Source organism: Echinops telfairi, unplaced genomic scaffold (assembly GCF_000313985.2).
Source record: "Echinops telfairi isolate 266 unplaced genomic scaffold, ASM31398v2 ScPeMD7_3509;HRSCAF=4178, whole genome shotgun sequence".
Classification (NCBI taxonomy): domain Eukaryota; kingdom Metazoa; phylum Chordata; class Mammalia; order Afrosoricida; family Tenrecidae; genus Echinops; species Echinops telfairi.
Window position 1 is genome coordinate 14,079,544 of NW_022107407.1, and position 23,247 is coordinate 14,102,790.

At 39.6% G+C, this 23,247-nt stretch overlaps 1 protein-coding gene across 1 annotated transcript in view; it reads right to left on the bottom strand.

Annotated features, from left to right (window-relative positions):
* Window positions 1-354: 354 nt before the first annotated feature.
* The window catches only part of SNTG2 (syntrophin gamma 2), a 442,011-nt gene continuing 419,118 nt past the window's right edge, over window positions 355-23,247 (bottom strand). The window contains exon 16 of the mRNA XM_030886702.2: window positions 355-542. Within this exon, the coding sequence (XP_030742562.1) occupies window positions 411-542 (132 nt within the window). The 3' untranslated portion in view covers window positions 355-410. The remainder of the gene's footprint in view (window positions 543-23,247) is intronic.

The window sequence follows — 23,247 nt, forward strand, 5'->3', positions numbered from 1 at the left end:
CCGAAGGCCATTATTTTCTTTCTGAAGGAAAAAAAAGCTGTGTGCTCTCAGTATTTTCTATGATATATTTTATAAAAATTAATCTTGATTTAACCACTGTAGGGAGTGGAGTCTGTATGCTGATATCGCTTTATCTAGTGACGTAATGGCAGATGTGAGGTGGACTATTTCACTGTGGAACACTATTTTCTATTAACCATAGGTGTTTGTTTTTTTTAAATTTTAACAGAATCTTTGCTAACTTGTCAAATTTAACAAGTATGACCCATATTTGGAAACTAGTGACATATTTTATTGGTATCACAACTATAGGCTCATTATAAAATCACACAAAGTTGCAATATTGTGCAGGAAAGATTCATTTCTTAAGAAAATAATTTAATTTTTCAGCACTCAACAGAAGCTTCTTTTTAGTTGCTATACATATATTTTCTTGCAATACTCTGACTGTCTATGAACACGGGATCCACCGTGGCCACTTTGGCTGCAATAAAGGAGTGTATGCAATGCAAAACAGATGTCAGATCCTGGAATTCAAGTTCCTGCAAAAAAAGAAAGATGTGCATATTATAATTACTCTTGAAAACATATTAAGTATTCAACAAATTTAGTGTTCTGTGAGCTTGAAGAAAGGTACTCAACAACAAACAAATATAAATTAAGTAAATTTTAAAGTGCATATGAAGATGGCTACGTATCTGTATTTTTGCATTGATAACCTGACACATAATTTAAAGTCTTTATTTGATTGGTTATAACCATTTAAATATTAATCACCTTCATTAATCAATGCCATATCTGATCCAATCAAATCTATTAATCACAGTGCCACGAGCTGAATCCTCATTACAACTATGAACTGGTTACTGGCTTGTGGTACTACTGCCTTAAGATTCTCACAACATTTACATCCTTCTAATAAGCAGAAATAACTTCTAAGGTTTGGTTGACTGTGTGTGTACAACAAATAACATCTTGGAAGGAACAGTCGCATAGTACAGAAAAAGCAAAGTGGCGAGGCACAAGAACAGAGTAAATGGCTGATAGAACCTCCCCCTGTGCCCACTGCCAGTAGGACAAACAGAAATAACACACAGAGTCAAGTTCCTTTGAGGAAAAGAGTACTAATGTCTTCATTTCAAAGATTGAAAATGTTTAAAATCAGATGTGTACCTTGAACTCATATCATTCATCTTTTCTCATGCTGCCCTACCAAAATGTCCCGTGCCAAACCAAATCAATGAAAAGCGACAAAACTCAATAGTAAACAAACCACCCCAGAACCCCATCCTCTGGGAGGAAAGGGAAGCTTTAAAAAGTATTACACACACTTGTGTTGGTTTCTTTTCTTTTGTAAGAACATTTCAATAGAACTGACAACGAATTCTTCACTTAAAGCACCTGCTAATTGGTATCTTATGATTACAATTTCATAAAAATCCTTGAATAATCTCTAAGATGACATTACAAAAAATATCAATCAAGAAAAATAAGGCAAATGTCTGGCCTGTGTAGTTCATATGCATGCTCCTTTACTGATTTCTCAAGGCAAGGTCCCTGTGTTTGTCTGGGTACGTTAGAGAAACAAATCCACAGAAACTCATGTATAAGAGAGAGTTTTATATAAAGGGTCATGCGCATCAAGAAAAAAATCCCAACCCAATGCTGCCCAAGCCCACAAGTCCAACATTAGCCCATATGTCTGACACCAATCCACAAAATCCTCCTCCATCTCACAAAACACACGCAATGACGCTGATTATAGGAGAAAGCTGAGTCAGTGATTGTGTAAACATCTCAGCGCTGGCAGGGTTCTCCACACGGGTGCTCCAGGATCCAGGGCTGCATTGGGGTAGGTCCATGCGGCTTCTCCTTGGGGATGTGCAGGGAACTGGCTCAGGCAGCTGCACCCTGGTCTGACCATCAGAAAGCAAGGGACCTGAGAACTAGAAAGGCGAGGCTCCCCGAGCCATTTATCCCTCCGGCCTTCAATTAACCCCACATGTGTTTATCAGCCACGTTGGCACACTAAACTAATTACCTCAGTCCCTGATATTTTTATTGTGTGTAGGACAATGGGATGGACAAAGGTGAACTCTACACACATGAGGTTCAAGGCTCTCAGTCATTCGTCTTGGGTTTTCTGAACCATGAGGTCAGGTGATGAGGAGAAATAAGGGATGTAGGATTGAAGTTTCTTACAGCGCTCTTTGCTGCCAATGGAAAGATCTGAAATGTATTCGCACAGGGAATACTGTTCAAAGATCGACAGCAGAGGAACTTCCAAGGCTATTGCGAGACAGCCCTGCCTGCAGTTATTGGAATTGAGTTATTCTGTTAAATTTTAATCCTAATTGTAATTAAATTGCGCCTTTGTATGTGAATTAATCTTTTCTTTGACACTTCATAATTAATTGATTGTTTCCTATTGATATTTTCTGAGTGGCGTTGAACAAAATATTCAAGCTGCTAAGTGAGTACTCCAGAAACATCTTCATACTATTTACCCAAACTAAACCAAATCTGTTCACACTGAGTAGATGCTGACGCACGGCTGCCCTGCAAGTCAAGGAGGGGCCACCCAGGGGGTTATCAAGGCAGTCGTCTTTATGAAACCAGACTGTCCGTTTTTCTCCAACGGAGCAGTACTGGATTCGAACAATGGATCTTTTAGTTAGCTGTCAAAGACTCAACTTCCGTGCCACCAGGACGGTGTTTTTTAATATTTATGTACTTATAAGAAATAATCATTATATGTGAATGTTGTACCTTTAACCTAACCCGTTTTTAGGATCTATAAGGTGTGCAGTTTCTGTACAAAACTTCATTTTAGCTTTGTTCTACGAGTTATACCCACACCTCCAGACTGTACTTAAAATCTCTGGCTGAGCGAAGTAAACTTAGCCTCCAGATATTTATGATCGTATTAATTATCATTCAGTCCAGGAAGGAAGAAAATGTAAGTAATTTTCTAGGAAAACAACAACACAGGTTACTTGGAAATCTAACACATATTATAACTCAATGTATGTGTTTCCAAACAGTAATTACTGAACTTAGCTAAGGGTCATTTTGGAATAAAAAACGAAAAGAAAAGGAATAATGTTCAGATCATTTCTGCTTCAGGGTCTTGGTTTTATGCATGTAAATTGGAAATTGCTTTTCATGTTCCCTAAAGATTTCACCATTACTAGCACAACCCACCCTGAAATAAGTAGTCACACAGTCAGTAGAATTAATACACAAATTCAAAAGCAACATCAATAACTTTTGACATCATAAATTGAGTCTGTTTTGCAAAAATCTTTGAATGTCTTTGCAGAGCAAACTGAACTTACACCACAATTTTTTAAATGAAAATGATGTTCTCAAGTTGATTCCAACTCATGCAGATGCAGTAAAACACAGAACTACCTCATCGAGATTCAATACCTGTAATCTTTATGCAATCAGACTGTTATATCTTTCTCCTGCAGAGAGGTTCCAATCCAGGAATCAAACAAAGCGTTTGAAGTGAAAGTCAATTAGTTCTACCTCATTTCAAACACAGAATACTCAACACTGTTATTTCAGGTCTGGATAGTTTTAAAACTAAATATTACCAGGAAGGTTATTGTGATTGGTGGGTTTGTTGTGCCAACATGGCCAATGAACACATGTGAGATTAATTGAAAGTTGGAGAGATAATGGCTCAGTGAGCTTCGCCTTTCTCTCTCTTGCTCTCTGATCATTGGACCAGTGTCCGGCTGCCTTGCTTCTTCTGTGCGTCCATTTGCAATCTACACTACCTGTGGGACACCTAACCCGTGCACTGTGTCGCTGTAACTTGAGCTTCCTTCAAGACCTGCTTCACCACACTACTGGAATGCACATATCTTGAGCCGGGGACTGTCGGACCCTGTCATCTGACTGACTGTTGGTGAGCTGCCTTGTTGTTTACTCCCTGTGCCCGGATAGCCTGAATTGCTCCACAGAGGACTATCCCAGGGCCCTCAAGACTTGAAGGACTGCCAGTGTCTCACAACTGTCTCACAGGAGTGAGTTGCACTGAGCCATTTGTACTGCTTTATAGATTAATGAACTGTTTATTTCTTATGTTATCTATCTATCTGTATAAATAGATAAAAAATTATTAGCATTCAGGTTTTGTTTCTCTAGAGAACCCTAACACAGTTATATTGACTTATACGTTTACAAATAGAGCAGCCTAGAAAAATGTTTTGGAATTTCTTTTTGAACTGAATACTCGTGTTGATTTCCAAACCTAAGATGCCATGCTCCTCCAATATGAGGGTCTGCCAGTAACTGACTGATGAAGCGGAGCGGACATTGACAGCTGGTTAGACATTGCTTAGACATACAACATAGTACAACAGAGCAAGGAAAAGATTTCAGTGCACTACCTTAGGAAGTTATACTGAAATGCATTGGTATCAACAAAGTAGCACTTTGAAAATGGTCTCATTATCCAAAAGTTATATTAAAAATAGGAGTTTGTTGTTGAAATATTGTTTGGAGCTAAAATAGACGAAAGAATGTTAGATTTAAATTTTTCCACTTTTCATGTGGGGTTTTGCAGAACCTTTAATTGTCCAATGTGTCTCTAAGAGTGACTGAGATGTAGTTAACTAATACTGCCCTTCTCGCCATAATCTCAGATGAGATGCATAATAAAGTCTAGCCTCATGCCTATGGTTATAATCCTGCTTGGGAGGGACTTCTCTGTGACAGGATTAAGGTGGGGGCTATTGATTCTCCATTTTAGTAGAGGGCGTGAAATGAGTCACCACCCTTCATTTCCTTGGGGCATGAGCCACTGAAAGGCAAAACCCACTCCTCTATGAAAGCGATTCTTCTGTGTGTGCTCTTCAGAGCCATCTCCGAAACAGAGAACTTCCAGGACCGGCACAAGAAGAGCCTCTAGAGGTACATATTCCAGATCTCTACTGGAAGTGGTGGAGACCTAGACACACAATAGGCTCCAACAGAATATTGTGAGGATGGCACAGGACTGGGCAATATTTTGTTCTACTGTATATAGGGGTGCTATGAATGCAATCAATAATGATAGGGGAGAAACATACCATTGGTATAAAAAGACATGCCTTTTTATAAACACAATATATTTCTCAAAGAACTGCAATATTTAGTCGATCTTTATCTGCCTTTCCCAACATAAGGCAATGCAACCTAAGAGGTTCATTGTCTAAGGCACACTACACAAATCCAGCACTGAGCCCAGTCAGTTCTTTTTGGCCCAAACAACAGGGAAATCATTTGCGAAATGTCAGTTGCAGAAGAGACACTGTTAATGGACACCATGGACTCAGTAGAAAAAACACTATGAGAGTGATTAAGTGGAATCTGTCTCTGTGAGGCTCACCACTTTGTGACTATGATTTCAAATGGACTCTCTTAAATGATTAAGATGCAGATAATTGAGAAGAGGCAGTGAATGGAATTGATCTGCATAACCTTATTCTTATATGCCACATGGTCATTGTTCTCTAATTTAGAGGTTCTTTGATCTTACAGATATTAAAAGAAAACATAACTAGTACTTTTTCTTCCTATCCATTTCTTCATCTGTATCTGCTGAGATACAATTACACGTGGGATCCTTGTTTTTTTCTACCTGTAGAGGGGATCATAGGAAATCACCAAGTGACAGAATTTTATTACTAAAAAGAGAAGAAAAATCACCAGAGTTGCCTGCTAAGGCCTATTTCTTGAAAGAAAGTTAGAACCAGAATTCTTAGAAGGGAGGGTGATGAGACTTTGGCTCCCTTACTTAAGACACATCATTGGGACACAACTAATTATAAGAAAAGGACATAATATTTGATAAAGTAAAAGGCCAATGAGATGAACTGTCACATTCCTAGCAATAGAATCAAACATACAAATATATATATATATATGATTTCACACCCCGCAATGATCATGAAGATGGTGCTGCAGTACTGGACAAGTGTTTCATTGGATTCTGTTACACAGACGTTTGACATAAGCTCATGGCAACTGACCATGAAAAAGAGGCAATTCACCAGGAGAATAGCCCCGCTTTGTGATCCATGATCTGAGCTCAATTTCAAAGCCTAGAGAGTTGTGGGAGAAGGATTTCCCAATTCAGTTTGTTGCGGAAGCTGGGGGTTTAGGGACTGGAATTTGCCAGCACTGCCCAGTGTCCCACATGCACAGGCCTCAGACAGTTTTCTCAGCATCCCCGGCACTTCCCGGCTTGTGTATCACCTTTTCCTCACGTTCCCTTAACTGGAGGCCCAGGCACTGCTGAGGCTCTGGCTAGCTTAGGCTGCCCTCCGTTTTCTCTCACAGGACTCTGTTCGTTCCCAGTTCGAATTCGTGATACAGGAAATACACGTCACCACCTCCCTAACCACAAAGGATTGCAATTTCTTAAGTACGGGTGTCCTGTCTCTCTCATCTTGAGTTTGCTAGTAAGTAGTCCAGTAAATAGTTTAAATACATAGTAGGCTATTAAAAATATTTTTGATCAAAATTCAGCTTAAAGAAAACCAACAAAACAACAATTTACTTCTTAAACAATACCACTATCCTAGGTTACTTGATTTGAATGTATGAAACAATGATACATTTTCTGATCAGTATGTTTTTTAATTAAATTATTTGTTCAAAAATTTAGAAGTTATATTTAGGAGGAAAACAAACAAAAGTATTTATAGACATTCTCTTCTTCAAATGGTAACCCCAAACAAAACAAGTTTTCTAAGTTTCTATAACTCCTGCCAGCAATAGAATAGTTGGTTCTCACCCTTACCTCTAACATTCTCTGTCGTCAGGAAGGCTCAAAAGGGCCAATTGGATGATGAGGCTGATACACCTGCTGTTTCAGATAGCTGCCTCCTGCTCACAGAGATGTTACAATGCTAGTACCTCCTGTGCCATTTTCTGCTCTGGCATCTCCATTCTGCTCACTATTTCAAAATGAGTTTTGAACTCTAGGTTTGGCCAAGAAACACAAAAATGTACTGCAGGCTGATAGAATGGTCAAGCTTCATACATATCAATATATTCACACATTAAAATGTTCTTCAATTAGGGAAATCCTATTTAAATTCTTAGAGGTAACATGGTAGGTATAGTAATGAAGTGCCCATATCCAAGCTCTAATCATGTCAATTTGTAAATATATTAATGTACACTGCAAACAGATTGGATCAAGATTAAAGGCCCTGAACTGGACAGATTATCTTAACTAGACAGTGTATCTGATTTAATCATATGAGTCTTCATAAGCAGAGACCTTTTCCCAGATCCTGAGAATCAGACACATCCCAACTTCAAAAGAACCGGACTCAACATTGTTGGCTTGGAAAGTAGAGGAAAACAGCCAGGAACACAGGGATACAGGCGGCTATTAGAGAGCTTCCTCTGACAAGAGCTTCCAGACAGTTACTAAGACTTCCCAATACCTCACTGCTTTCCTTGAGAGACAAGTATTTTCTGAACCATGCAAGCCTAAGTTAATGAATTTGTGTTAAGTCACTTGCTGTGTTACTTTGTTACAATATCAACAGAAAATGAATGCAGATAAATCCTTAGAGAATTTAGTATGCCCTTTTCTAAGAGAGTAGAATTTCTGGACCAACAAATAGGAGTCAATAAAAATAACCTTTTTTTTCATTGAATCGACTGCATTTTGTTTTATTTTTACTACAGGTAAATTGAAAAATGATATGAAAAAACAAAAATGTTGCTCTATGAAACCAAAAGAAGGTAGTATTCTTATCAGGTCAAGGAAAACCAAACGATAAAATTAAATCAATAGTTTCTTATGCATATGACCCTAACTAGTAATGGGTGATGATGAAGTAAAAACTAAATATGAACATGGAAGAAGCACATCAGCCTGTCTGACCACGAGATATAGAAGGGACCAGTTATCAGACATCAAAGAACTAAAAATCATACCAGTGGGTGCCCACCTTCCTGATATGATCACTGAAGACAAGCGTGTGCATAAGCAAAAGTGGTGAAGAAAGCTGATGGTGCCGGCTATCAAAAGATATAGTGTCTGGGTCATAAAGGCTTGAAGATAAACGAGCGACCATCTAGCTGAGAAGCAACAAAGCCCACATGGAAGAAGCACACCAGCCTGTGTGACCACGAGCTGTGGAAGGGATCAGGTAACAAGTATCAAAGAACAAAAAATCATATCATTGTAAATGTGGGTGAGTGCAGAGTGGAGACTCAAAGCCCATCGGTAGGCAACTGGACACCCCCTTACTGAAGGGTTATGGGGAGGAGATGAGCCAGTCAGGGTTCAGGGTAGCAACGATGTAACATATAACTTTCCTCTAGGCCTTAAATGCTTCCTCCCCCTCACTATCATGATCCTAATTCTATCTTACAAATCTGGCTAGACCAGAGGATGTACATTGGTACAGATAGCAACTGGAAACACAGGGAATCCAGGACAGATGACCCCTTCAGGACAAGTGGTGAGAATGGCGATCCCTGGAGGGTGGAGGGGATGTGGGATAGAAAGGGGGAACTGATTACAAGAATCTAGAATCTATGTATAGCCTCCTCCCTGGGGGATGGACAGCAGAGAAGAGGGCGGGGGAGACGTAGGACAGTGTAACATATGAAAAAATAATAATAATTACGAATTATCAAGGGTTCATGAGGGAGGAGGGAATGGGGAGTGAGGGGGAAAAATAAGGAGCCGATATTAAGGGCTCAAGTAGAAGAAAATGTTTTGAGAATGATGATGGCAACAAATGTACATATGTGCTTGACACAATGTATGTATGTATGAATTGTGATAAGAATTGTACGAGCCCCTAATAAAATGATTTAAAAAAACAACTAAATATGAGTCAGTCATATTTTTAAAAACTAAGTATTTTTAAGAGTATTGCTTAAAAATATTCATGTTTCTAAGCTATATAAAGAACTTGTGATATGTGCTTATAAGAAATATTATCTATTAAATCCTTAATTGACTTATCCCCCTAAAGCATAAGGTTAGCCAGATGATCTCTAACATTTATCTGACACTATATTTTACAATTTTTTGTTATACAGATACATTCTTAAAACTTTTATCAAATTTGAACTAGGACCGTGGTACTTTAAGAAAACTCTACATAAACTTTGCCAGGAGGGTTGTGCCTTCAAGTGGGGTTTGACTCCTAGTGACCCTGTAAACAACAGAATTAAATGCTGCTCAGTTCTGTGCCACCCTCATAATTGTGGGTTTTTTGAGGCCATTGGTGCAGACACCACATCGATCCATCTTATAGAGGGCCTTCTTTCATTTCACTGCCCCTCCACTTTACCAAGCATGATGTCCTTCTCCAGGGACAGATCTCGTCTGACAATATATTCAAGGTAATTGAGACAAAGATCTTACCATCCTTGACTCCAAGGAGTACTTTGGCTATACTTCCAAGACAGAGTTCTTTGTTCTTTTGGCAGTCCATGTTACTTTCAGTATCCTTTGCCAACACCATAGTTCAATGGAATAGATAATTCTCCAGTTTTCCTTATTCAATTTTCACATACATGTGGGAAGACTGAAAATGCTGTGGCTCAGGTCGGGCACACCTAGTTCTCAAAGTAACACCCTGTATTCTCAACACTTTAAAGAAGTCTTATGTGACAAATTTCCCTAATGCAACGGGTCATTCAATCTCTTGACTGCTGGTTTGATGATCATTGATTGTGGACCAAACAAGGTAAGATCCTTTATAACTGCAGCCTTTTTTTGCCAGGCAGTGAGCACATATTTACTACGACACTAAGTGACACCATCCCCCAAGGTGTCACTTACCTGTCTTATCTATAAAATCAGGAACTTGCCATTTTACAGTGGTGGCTCATGAAGGTAACATGAGAAGAGCTCGTGCTGCTTAACTTCTATTCAAATACGACCACCAAAGATGCAGATATCTGAAACGATGGCACACTGATTGGCACAAAGCAAGACCCACTAACTTAAGAGAAAGGAAACAGAAGTGGAAAAGAGCTATATTGTGTTTTCCTTTATTTTCAATTTTTCGTAAGATGTCTATGTTCTGCTTAGACTTCAGATGTACGTGAAATAGGGTTATACACATAGAGATTTACAAATACCATGTCATTAAATGGCTAATGTTTAACACAAGCATCTGGCCTCCCTTCTGCGTGCCTTTTAATTTTTATTTTCTAAGGTAAATATATTTTTTACTTTTGTATTATACATTTCTAGTAGTGAAAAGGTAAACTGAATACTCTTGTTAATACATTTAATTGAGTTTTCATTTTTGCTTGAGATGAACTTGTCACTAAAGACTTTAAGTCCATTTCAATTTTACTTAAAAAAAAAACAAAATTGATTTTTAAACATTAATTTATACATACTACCAGAAGTACAATTATTGAGTCTTTTGTGACATCAAAACTCGGTTAAAAATATCACAACTATTTATGATTTCTATTTATAATTATAATCATTTATTATGATAAAGATCTTAGCATCTATAAATGTTTTTGTTAAGATTCAAGTAATTGTAGATCACTTTTTACTTCATTGTAAACACTGCTGTCCACAGCTCTCTGGGATCAACAACCTCCAGCTGAGTTAGGCAGAGCCACTTCTCTTAGGGAAGCCCTTCATCAGGGGGTCAAGGCATTCACTACCTGGTGGCTTCCTGTTACCTTTCCAGTCTCACCTTCAGATACTTACCTTCTAGGGAGAATTACTGAATGGATCCTCCAAATTCTGCACGATCCTATGCCCTCCCTAAGAACGAGAGTTTCCATTCCTCACTCTGCTTAGAATACCTTTTGGCCTACTCTTTATATCTATCAAACCCTATGCATGCCCCACAAATAAAAGAGACTCTTCATTGATAGCAATAGGCCCTGATATTTCAATCACCATGCAATCATTTACCTATACAAACACATGATGATTAAAATAATGAAGCAAACAGCACATAAGGTGAATGTGATAGTTAAGGTTTATTGTGACAACCTGGCTGATGAATACATATGGGATTAGAGAGATAAATGGCTCCGCGAGCCTCGTCTGTCTTGACTCTAGCTTTCTGATGGTCAGACCAGGATGCAACTGCCTTAGCCAGTTTCCTGCTTCAGCTGGCAAGGCTCACTTCCTGCAAGACATCCCTGAGGAGAAGCCATGTGGATCTACTCCAATGAAGCCCTGGGTGCTGGAGCAGCCATGTAGAGACCCCTGCCAGTGCTGAGATGCTTACATGCTCACTGATTGGGCAGTTGGCATCATAGTGTGTGTTTTGTGAGATGGAGGAGGACTTTGTAGATGGGTGTCTGACATATGGGGTAATGTTGGGCTTATGGGCTTGGACAGTGCTGGCTTGAGACGCTTTCTTAATGTACACATACCCTTTATATAAAACTCCCTCTTATAAAATATGAGTGTCTATGACTTTTGTTTCTATGGTCTACCTAGACTAACTCAGTGACAAATTCTAAAATGTATGAAATATAAATCTTTGGAATAAATAAAAAGGAGAGAAATCTGCAGTAGACATAATAAATATAGATCTAAAGTATCAATCAAGGAGATAGGATAGTAAAAATGATAACAATTAGATTAATTTTTACTGTCCAAGATAAATTAAAAAATAAATATTAAAAGTAATGATAACTAATAGTATGTGTCCAGATGCATTATATTTACAAATCAAATCTTTATTAAAAAACTCTATGAATATAATTTTATGAGTATAATTTTATATGTAATGAACAGGGAGGCTATATAATTTTCCCAAGGTCTCAGAGTTATTGAATCTAGGTGGCCTGGCTACACTGTTACCATCTATCATTTGTGTCTTAATATCAAGGTCCAAATTGATAAATGATTATGTGACACAAATCGGCATCATATCTTGAGGAACTGAGAGAGCAGTCTAACTTGGAATTACTTATAACTTTAATAATTAGACAAATGCAAATTTCACCTTCAACTTATTTTAAAGACTTTTGTAACAAAATCTTCCCATAGAATTACACTTTTCTTGTTATATTATATTTTCCTTGTTACATCATTCTGTATGAATGGAATGGCCAGCTATGTAGGACTAAGTATAATCTGAACAAAGAGAAACCGTTAAAAAAAAAAAGAAATGACAAAGAACGGTGTTGTTTTGGAGGACTAAATGGAAACATTAAAGAAATAAGACCATCTAGGACTAACTTCCTATTTTTTTAACATGTCCTAGAAGTGTGAAATGCTTTTCCTAAGGTTACAAAGTTAATGGTATAAGCAGCACAGATATAGAGAAAGAATGAGTAGAAACTAACACGTACAAGTGTCCAATGTTTTGCATAGGCATTGGCTAGGTACTTGTGTATGCTTTCCTACGGAACCTCATTATAATGTGTCACAGCAAGCCCTTCTTTCCCTACTTTACAGATGAGCAAATTGAGACTTGCAGAAGCTAGTTGATTTGTCTGAAGTCAAACAAGTATCAAGTGACCGAGGAAGTATTTGTATTTGGGGCCACTTGATGGCACAAAGCAATGGCAATCTGTCTCAACAGCTCATGTTAATTTTACTCAGTGCTGTTTGCCAACCTTTCAAAACAAATATGCTTTTAATAGCTTTAAAGTCCCAATGTCTTTTCTTCTTCTATAGTATTCCACTCATTTACATTTAGAATTTGCAACATCTTTGACAGGCTATATCCATCAGCGGGGTGAGAAAGTTGTAGGTCAGAGAACAAAAGAGACATGGATCTAGCTAAAGGCTATAAGACACTGCACAGCTGGGCTGGGCCGGACCATGTGTCTCTGGAAATCTGTTCTTTCAGCTTCACCACGATGAACTCCAATATATTACTCTCTTTGGCAATATATTTGTCCTAATAAAGTAGATTTTTATCAAGTCTTTTAATATTTAATGGTAGCTAGAATAATATTCTAAAACATGATATACAACTTGGCACACTTCTCAACATTTAGATATTTTAATGCCATGAACTTTTCTTCATTAGGGGAAACTTTCAGGAAGCCATGAGGAGTGGCACCGCGCTCACCACAATGTGAATCATAAGGTCACCAGTAGCTTGTGAAACCATTTCTTCGTTCCTCCTCTTTATGCCAGGTACGCTCCATCTATCACAGGAGTGACACTTTCCATCAACGGATAAATGTTAATATTACCCACATGTCCACAAGAAATCTCCTCCAGGGGAAATCACACTTCTTTATTGCACCATTCACATTTCCATTTCAGTGAACAGTTTGCCAGACGTTTGTCAAAAAATGACTGTGAGATGGCTGGCACCCCTTCTGATCAACAGGAGCCCTCGTGGGTGTTTACTTTCCCTTAATTGCCACCTAATGGCCCTTTGCAAAAAGGGAAACCTCTCATAACTGTATAATCACTGAAGAGAAACGCTTTCACTCCACGATAGCAATCCAAATGCACATGGCATTTCAAAGCAGGTCCAAGAAACCACTCGTTAACCAAAGTTCTAGCCCCATGAATTACCAGTAGAGGCTGTGGTAATTTAATGATAAAAGTTAGACCTGAATGAGAGGATTGTAAAATAGATGAATACGTTTCTAGAATAAGTGACTCTTTTCCCTTGGAGAAGACCACAGACCTGAATTTTGTATGATAATTATGAGGACTAATCATACATCAGAAATCACTCAACAGGTGTTTGTTAGATAGGTAATTCAGATGGGGACCTGGGTCAGATAGAACTCCCACCCCCAAGGGTCAGGTGGTTCTCCCTGCTCAGGAATGGGTGCCCTGTGTATTTCTCGCCATTGTGGGATTCTGATGCTTCTCTTGAAGGAGCTCCGAGGCACTGCTGTTCAGGGGTGGGTGTGGGTGGGGAGGCGTTGATGCTAGTAGCAGTGGTGCAGTGTGAATCCACAACCCCAGTCTATGCGACCACCTGGTTTCATAAAGACCTGGTGCACTTTAAAGCCGACGCTGACCCAGAGCCACCCTGCAAGGCAGAGTTGAACTGCAAATCCAAGACTGCAATCTCATGGAAGGAGAAAGTCACAGGTTTATCTGCTAAGGGGCTGGTGGGTCCAAATGACCACTGTTCGTATCCACTGAATGTGTACCCACGGTGGTACCTTGGTTTCTGCCACAAAGAACAGCCTTGGAGACCCTATGGGAAGTTCCACGCTGCTAAAGGGTTGGAATCTACTCAACGGACAATGGGATTTTATTGGACATTTATGTTAGATATAAGGATCCCTGGTGGCACTGTGGGCTACCCACCGGGCTACAAACCTCAAAGTCAGTGGATAAAACCCACCTGCTGATCCTTTGGAGAAAGAAGAGGCTGTCTGGATTTTGTAAATGTTTATAGTCCTAGTTCGCTATGAGTTGGAATCAGTAGATTTGGTTTTGATTTTGGTCTTTTAGACATACCTTTACCAGGAAACACCCCTGACTGTCCCTGTCCCTCGTTAGGCAGGACACCCTCACAACTGCTTTCAGGCCATCTCCCCAGTTTAACTCATGCATGAGGAAGGAAAATCTGCACCTGGTATACACATCCTGTTCTTAAGTTGTTATGTTAATGCACCTTGTTTTTCAATCAATTTCCTCAACGTTAGAGGACAGTGGTCACTACCGGAGAGCCTAGAGACAGAACATTAGAATTCAAGTCTTGGTTCTTCCACTTCCTAACCTGGAATTCGGGCAGAGATTTGTTGACAAACTGGCTGTGAATTGAAGGTGCAGGGTGAGTTCTGATCTGTAACATTTAAAAATGTCCATGGTAGAAATATTCACATGGTCGGTGATTTCAAGCAACCAACATGCCCAAACATGCAACATGTGACTTTCCCAGGGAGCTGCTAGCCTGATTCTACGCACCACTTCAGGGTGAGTCAGAAATTTCCTTAGGGCCAATTGTAGCTTGGACGATTTCTTCATCTCCTGTGGACACGTTCTCAGTGCTCACCTCCCAGGGCGGGGGGTGGGGGTGGGGGTGATAAGCTAAGGCGATCATCAATGAGAAGAGTGACGCTTCTGGTACAATGCAAACGCTCAAAAAAAAAAAGGGCTTTCATCACCACATTGTCAAATTATCATACACCCTTAGGTAGTTTCAATATTTTTTAAAGGGGAGGTACTACGATCTCATTTTTTTCCCCAGACATGGAAATTGATGTCTCAATGTGTTAAATACTTTTTACAAGGTCACAATGCTAGTTACAGAATTGAGACTTGAAATGGGTACCCATATACCCTGTGTTAGGTCCTGTTTTAATTACTGAAGCTTCGAAAACATTGTAAGCTTACTAGGTTACACAGTTTCTTAGCATAAATCCTTACTGCATCACGTTTTACTCAAAGAGTGGTCCTACTGCTTCAGCCTCTCCTGGGAGCTCCTTTGAAAAACAGAATCTCAGGTTCCAGGCCAACCTACTGAATGAACATCTGGATTCATCCCCTAGTGAATTTTCAGCGCATTAAAGTTGGAGAAGCACTGCTGAGGGGGACACGTAAAGACAGGAAACAGCAACATTGTTGGGAGCTCAGGAAGCAGAGGGGCTAGGAAGCTCTGCGAGAACTTGAAATGCAATCAGGAAGATAGAGTGCCCACAGAATGGTATCAAAAAGGGTTCTGATTAGACGTTGGCATTTGCATTGACCCTCGGATGATTAAGAGATTTCAATAGTTGGCTGAGGGATGGGGACAGAGGATGCTCCAGAAAAAGACCTGAGCACAGGTACGGAAACCATGAATGCAAAATGCACAATGAGTTCAGAACATAGTGAGAGCCTTCCATGTGTGGTGTGCAGGGGTTGTGCTGGGCCTGGAAGCTGCAGAGAGAAGTCCAGGTCCCTGCAACGCACTGCACACTGAGGAGCCTGGATACTGTTTCCTGCATTATTCACGGCCTTCTTCCTGTGGATGAAATGCAAGCAGAGCAGCCACATAATCATGTCTGCTTACAAAGATAACTAACGACAGAAGGGAAAGACTGGAGGCAGGGATTTGCATTCATAGCTTATAGCGAGAGTCCCTGTGAGAGAGGATGTGATCTTGAACTCAGGCCAGACAGACCCCCCCTTCCCCCACCCAAAAAGAAAAAGAATAGATTGCACTTATAGACACACTGTAGAATTAGTGATAGCAATTGCTGGCGATTCACTGCGCAGAGGCTAGAACAACCATGATGAGAAACACAGGTGGAAGAGGTTCATGACTTGTCCACTAAAGGGTTTCGATCAGATGTGTGATTTTCACAGGCAACAAGTCAGTGAGAGACACCTGGGGGGTGGGGTGGGGCAGTGGCTAGCCTGGGGGTTGGATGAAAACTGACTCCACGTGTATGAACAAAGTAACTCTATTAATCCATAATGTTTATTTTTTTCCAATCCTCAGCTGAGTTCACTTGGTTCAGCTAGGCACTTTCCCTGACCCAGTTCAGTTTCATTTGGTAGAATTCAGGAAGAGGCACTTTCTTTAAAAAAAAAAAAAAAGTTTCTCTGTAACCTTTAAAGGTTACTCTATAATTCACCACTTCTGATACTGTCTGTTTTGGGCAATAAAGTCTCCTTGGTTGTTTCTTTAGCTCACATTCATAAACCACCTTTTCCCCTTCAACAAATAATGGAATTATAACTTCATAAATTTTATTTACACTAAAGCTCAGCATTATTACCTTGCCAGGATGTTTTTAAAAGTCTGACTTCTCCAAACAGCTCTGAATCTATCACTTCTGCCTGCTTCCTTTCTCTCCAGAGACATATATTTTAAAGATGAATGCCTGTTCTCAAAAAGTTGCTCTCACAAAATATAGTCTTTGCAATTTTCGATATCTCTTGAGTAACTCAGACATCTACTAAGGCAGAGATGGCAATGAGGGAATGAGGTGAGCCTGTAGGCTTGCTTTTTCCTGCTCATGTAAATATTTTATTTGGGAATTTCCAAGTTCTGACAGAGATAAATAACTCCTAAACGTCTTATCTAAACAAAGTCAATATCGTGAAGAGAGGTTAAAGATTTGTACTCATCCAGAAATGGATGTTGAAAAATAAAAATAGAAATAAATGTATCATGGTCCTGGGTGAGATATTTTTAGAGCACTTTGGTATAGGCACCAATTCATGGCAACTAAGAGCTTAATCATTTAAAATAGGGTTAAACATTATAAGGTTGCTTATTGTAGCTCCTTTCCCCGCTTTTCACAAGCTATGGCAACTATTTGTGCTTTTAGGAACCATATCTGGATTTGCATGTGATTTTACCGTGGGGACAATACAGTTCTCAGAATCATTATCCCCGTTCTACTGCCATTTTTAATCCTGTTTCGGTGAAACCAAATCTTCATGCTTACTGCAGTCATTGGAGCTAAAACCCCTTGGCATTCTGACTGATCGTGAGCCAGCAGAACGCACTGGAACTGCCCCAAGCTGCTTCCAACCTGTGATATTGATAGAAGCAGGCTGCCACCTCTTTCTCCCTGGTGAGTTTGAACCACCAGCTCTTTGGTTATTGGCCATATGTTTAACCACTGCACAAACCAGGGTTCTTTAGGGCTAGAGAATGATAATATGCTTATATTTCTAAAGCAAGTACTTACAAACCATTCACCCACTGTGTTCTTGCTGGTAGCAATTAATCTTTTAAAATGCAATATAGTTTATCATTTATAGGTTGTCAAACCCTTGTGAAAAAGACCATGGAGATTTGTAAAATGGCTAATATCTCAGTCTAGAATGTTGTGCTTAAAATGTAGAAATGCAAACGACTTGAGTGAACATTTGCATGTGTAGTTGGGCCTGATCTGCTTTCCTGGATGTAACTTGTACTTAAACATTTATTGATGCCTTAAAGCTTTTATTTATTCTTTCAAAAATGTTTGAGGAGGTTCTGGCATGATAGTGCCCAGGTAAGCAGCCCACATTGGGAGCTCCCTGGTATCAGAGTACCCGGTATCAGGGAGGATGAGCGGGGGATTCAGGTAAGTGAAAGACTCCTGCCACAGCCCAAACTACATCCTTGGTCCAGAAGTCAACTATTCCCCACATATAGCTTTGTTCTGGAACCAGGGGTTCAGCGACCTGGTCCCTGGTACTCCCCAGCCACGCCAACCACACTACTTTGCCTAACAAGCAACCTGCAAAATTCTTCAAACAATCTATTCAAAAGATAAAAAAATAAGTCATAGATTCAACAATCACAGTAGGTGACTTTAATACACTGTTATCAGAGAAATATAGGTCCCCGGGAAAGAAGCTCAGCACAGAGACTACAGAGCTAAACACTACAATTAGGCAATAGGACCTGATAGACATATATGGAGCTTTCTATCCAAATGCAAAAAAAAAAAAAATAATAACTTTTCAAAAATTACATTCTTTTCAAGTGCACATAGCCCATTTTCATAAATAGGCCACATGCTGGGGCACAAGTTGAGTCTGAGTAATTTCAAACACAGAGATTACTCAAATATCCTTCTTGGGTCATTACGCCAGGAAGATGGAGATCAATAAAAGGACAACCAGAAAAACAAGGCCAAACAATTGGAGGATGAACAATAATCTTCTGTGATGTGAAGGGGTACTGGCTCAGATTAGAGAGGAGTTTAGGAAGTTTCTAGAATCTAAAGAGAATGAGAATGCACTGTGTCAAAAGCTATGGGATTCTGCAAAAGCAGTTATCAGAGGTGGCTTGATAGCAATAAGTGCATATGTTAAAAAGGAAGAGAGAATGATTACTGATATGCTAACACAAAAACCTTCAACAACTACAACAGAGTCAACAGAACAACCCTTCCAATAGCAAAAGAAAATAAATAATAAAAATCAGGACAGAGTTATACAAATGGGAAGACAAGAGAACAATGCAAAAAAATCTATATAGCAAAAAAGCTGGTTCTTTGAAAGGATCATCAGAATTGACAGACGACTGGTAAACCTAACCAAAGAAAGCAAACATCCATGCCCAGGATGAAGGATGAAACAGGGGAAATCACAGCGGACCCCAGGAGATTGAAAGGATCATCACAGAGTACTGTGAAAGTCTGTATTCCAATAACAACACTGCGGAAGACATGAAAAAAATGCTGGAAAAAAGCAGTTCCTCCCCAGATTATCTATGATAGAGGTCAAGAACCTCAACATACCCATAGCAAAGAAAGAAATAGATATGACTATCAAGAAACTATATATATATATGGACCAGATGGCTTTACAGGAGAATTCTACCAAGCATTCAGGGAAGAGCTGACACCGACCCTCTACAAAGTATTCCAGAACCTAGGAAAGAATGGCAAACTCCCAGCCTCATTTTACAAAGCCAGTATAACTTTAATACCCAAACAGGGCAAGGATCCATCAATAAGAGAGAAATACAGACCAACATCTCTAATGAACATAGATGCAAAACCCTTAACAAAATACTGGCCAATAGAATACAAAAGTATATAAAACATATCACCATGATCAGGTGGGATCCATCCAGGGACGCAGGGATGGTTTAACATCCAAATATCTATCGATATTATACACCACACTGATAAGAAAAAGTATAAGAATCACATGATAATATTGATAGATGCAGAAAAATTGTTTGACAACATCCAACACCCATTCTTAATTAAGACACTCAAGGAGATATGAATGAAAGGAAAATCCATCAAGTAAATACAGCTATCTATGAAAAGCTAACAGCCAGCATCATTGTCAATGGAGAAAAGATGAAAACAATCCCTCTGAAAAAGGGGATCCGACAAGCATAGTCCTTGTCCCTACTTCTATTCATCATAGTACCGGAGGTTCTAGCTAACAACATAAGACAGTGGGAGGACATTAAAGCTATCCAACTGGGAGAGGATGAAGTGAAACTATCGCTATTTGCAGACAACATGATTCTATACATTGAAACCCCTTAAAGTCCCACAATAGGAGTTGTGACTGACAACAATAGAAGAATATGGAAGAGTGGCAGGATACAAGATCAACAAACAGAAATTTATTGGTGTTCTATATACATCGGAAAAGACCAAGGAAGAGGAGATCAAGAAGACAGCAATAGCCAAGAACAAATTGAAGCATCGAGGTATATATTTAACCCAAAAAACAAAATACTTATACAAGGAAAACTACAGAACCCTAGTACAGGAAACCAAAACTGACCTCCACAAATAGGAGAATATCTCATGGATTGGAAGACTCAATATAGTAAAGATGTCACTATTACCCCAGTCACTATATAAGTTTAATACTATCCTGATTCAAATACCAACAACCTTCTTCAAAGAATTTGAAAACTGACCATCAATTTCTGATGGAACAGGAAGAAGCCCAGAATTAGCAGAGAATTCCTCAAGAAGAAGGACAAAGTCCGAGGGCTCGCTTTCCCTACCCTTAAACCTACTCCACAGTCACGTGGTCAAAACAGCGTGGTACTGGTGTAATGATAGATACTCAGACCAGTGGAAAAGAACAGAAAACCGAGAAATAAAACCATTAGCATATAGACAACTGATCTTTGACAAGGGCCCAAAAAGCTGCAAGTGGGAGGTCGATGTCCTCTGTAACAAGTGGTGCTGGAAACAATGGATATCCACCTGTGGGAAAATGAGATAAGATGTTTACCTCACCTCATGCCCAAGAACAAACTCAAGGTGGATCACAGATCTAGAAGTAAAACCACAAACTGTCAGGATCATCAACGAAGGAACCGGGACAAACCTAAGAACCTGGGCTCAGGAACTAAACCTAAGAACCCAGGTGCAGGGAATACATAGCCTAACTGCAATATGGAAGGGCACACACACACAGGTGAACCTGAAATCAACAAGTGGGATAAACTAAAGATCAAACACCTGTGTGTCTTGAAAGACTTCACCAGGAGGGAAACAAGGGAACCCACAGACTGGAAGAGGATTTTCAGAAATTACACAACAAACAAAGGGCTATTACCAAAATCTACAATACCCTCCTAACCTGCAAAAAGAGGAAAACAGTTAACCCTCTGACGAAGCTGGCAAAAGACCTGAAAAGAAGTTTCCCTAAGGAGGAGACCCGGATGGCAAATAAACATATGCTCCCACTCATTATCCACCAGCAAAATGCAAATTAAAACAACCATGAAATACCTACTAACACCCCAATCTTAGCCCAAATCAGAAAATCAGAGAACCACAAATATTGGAGGATATGTGGCGAGATAGGAACTCTTCCATTGCTGGTGGTTGTGTAGATACGTACATCTCTTACTGTGTTCAATTTTTTGTGAATCACCATTTACTACAAACCGTAATTGACATCCGGATAGAATCAAATGTAACTCTAATCCTTCACCGGGTATTTGGAGTACAGTAAAACAAACCATGGCAAGTGAGTTGCGTCTGACTCATACGCACCCAGTAGGTTTGCTAAGCTGTGGTTTGGACTGGAGCAGACAGCCTCATTTTACTCAGCGGGACTGCTGACCCTCCTCCCAGCAGCCGATGCACGCTCAGATGGCCACATAGACTTGTTTAGAATGTCGTAGGTCCTCAAAAAATGATGATAATTTTAGAAAACTTCCAGATGCCATTTGATCACTTATGTGGGCAACATGTTTATTTCTTCATCACATTAAAACATTTATTTTGAACAAAATATTTATGGTTTTACACAATATTATTATCTGTTATTTCATATAGGACACTATAGGTTATTATTATTGTAGAAACATGTTACTGTTTCTTAATTTTGTGAAGGACTGAATTGGGACAGGTTCTGATTCTAAGTTGAATGAGAATAGAAAGTTAAAAATGTGAATGCAAACCTCATGTTGTTTAAGCTTTGTCCACTTTGCACCTCACAATACGCAAACACCACAAGCAGCCACTCAGCAACTCTGAGTCAGAGTGACCCTGTCGGAGAGAATAGTACCTGATGGTGGGTTTCGGGGACGATAAAACTTAAATTGGAATAGGAAGTTCCATCTACCTTCTGTGGAGTGGCTGATGGTTTTAAACTGCTGACCCTGTGGTGAGCAGCCCAGTGCATAACCTTACACACAACCAGGTCTCCCTCCACCTTGCGGACACAAGATCCAAATGACTTTTTCCTGCATGTTTGATAAGTCAAACGGTGGATACTGATGTCAATTTGGATGACTCCATCTTGTCCCTGGGAGCTGTGGCCCTGCCTTTCCCACAGTACACCTTTGCTTTTCTCCCATCAGCATTTCATTTGCAGTCACTCCCCCCTTCCTGATACAATGTGTTAGACAAAGAAGGCCCTTCCTTCTGGAGTATTTCACTCAGAGTCTGAACTACAGAGTCAGTAGGTCATTACTGCTATCATTACAGTTAGCCAGGAATACCCAAGTGAAAAATACTTCCTTCACGTGTTAGGAGCCCTGAAGTATCTGATGACTCTTTCTGGGACTTTCCAGGACCACCCTGAGATCACATGCTCGTCAGACATTTTTGGCTTTTTTTAAAAATGAGGCTTTGATATTCCACTGAGACTCACAGACCTCACTGAACATAGAAAGTCAGTCTTTCTTCACAACATATTGACTGAATATTTCACATAATGATAAAACATATAGTATTTTTACTAAATAGGATACTATTTTTACTAAACAGTACAATTCTGTGACCTTAGGCAAGTTGCTTCCTTATAATGAATCCCAATTTCACTATCAATATGCTGTAAGTAAAATTAGTATTTGTCTCATACGGTTGTTGTAGTATTGATTAAATAACCCAGACCCACAAGTCTTTGAATCCAATACACTGGAGACCCTACACAACATTTCTTAGGCTGTAAACCATTACAGTTGCAGACAGTCTCGTCTTTTCCCCTTGGAGTGGCTAGTGGGTGGGAACTGCCAATTTAGATGTCAGCAGTCCAGTACTAGATATCAGCAGTCCAGTACTAGATATCAGCAGTCCAGTATTAGATATCAGCAGTCCTATACGAGATATCAGCAGTCCAGTACTAGATATCAGCAGTCCTATACTAGATATCAGCAGTCCTATACTAGATATCAGCAGTCCAGTACTAGATATCAGCAGTCCTATACTAGATGTCAGCAGTCCAGTACTAGATGTCAGCAGTCCAGTACTAGATATCAGCAGTCCTATACTAGATGTCAGCAGTCTTGTACTAGATATCAGCAGTCCTGTACTAGATGTCAGCAGCCCTATACTAGATGTCAGCAGTCCTGTACTAGATATCAGCAGTCCAGTACTAGATATCAGCAGTCCTGTACTAGTTATCAGCAGTCCTATACTAGA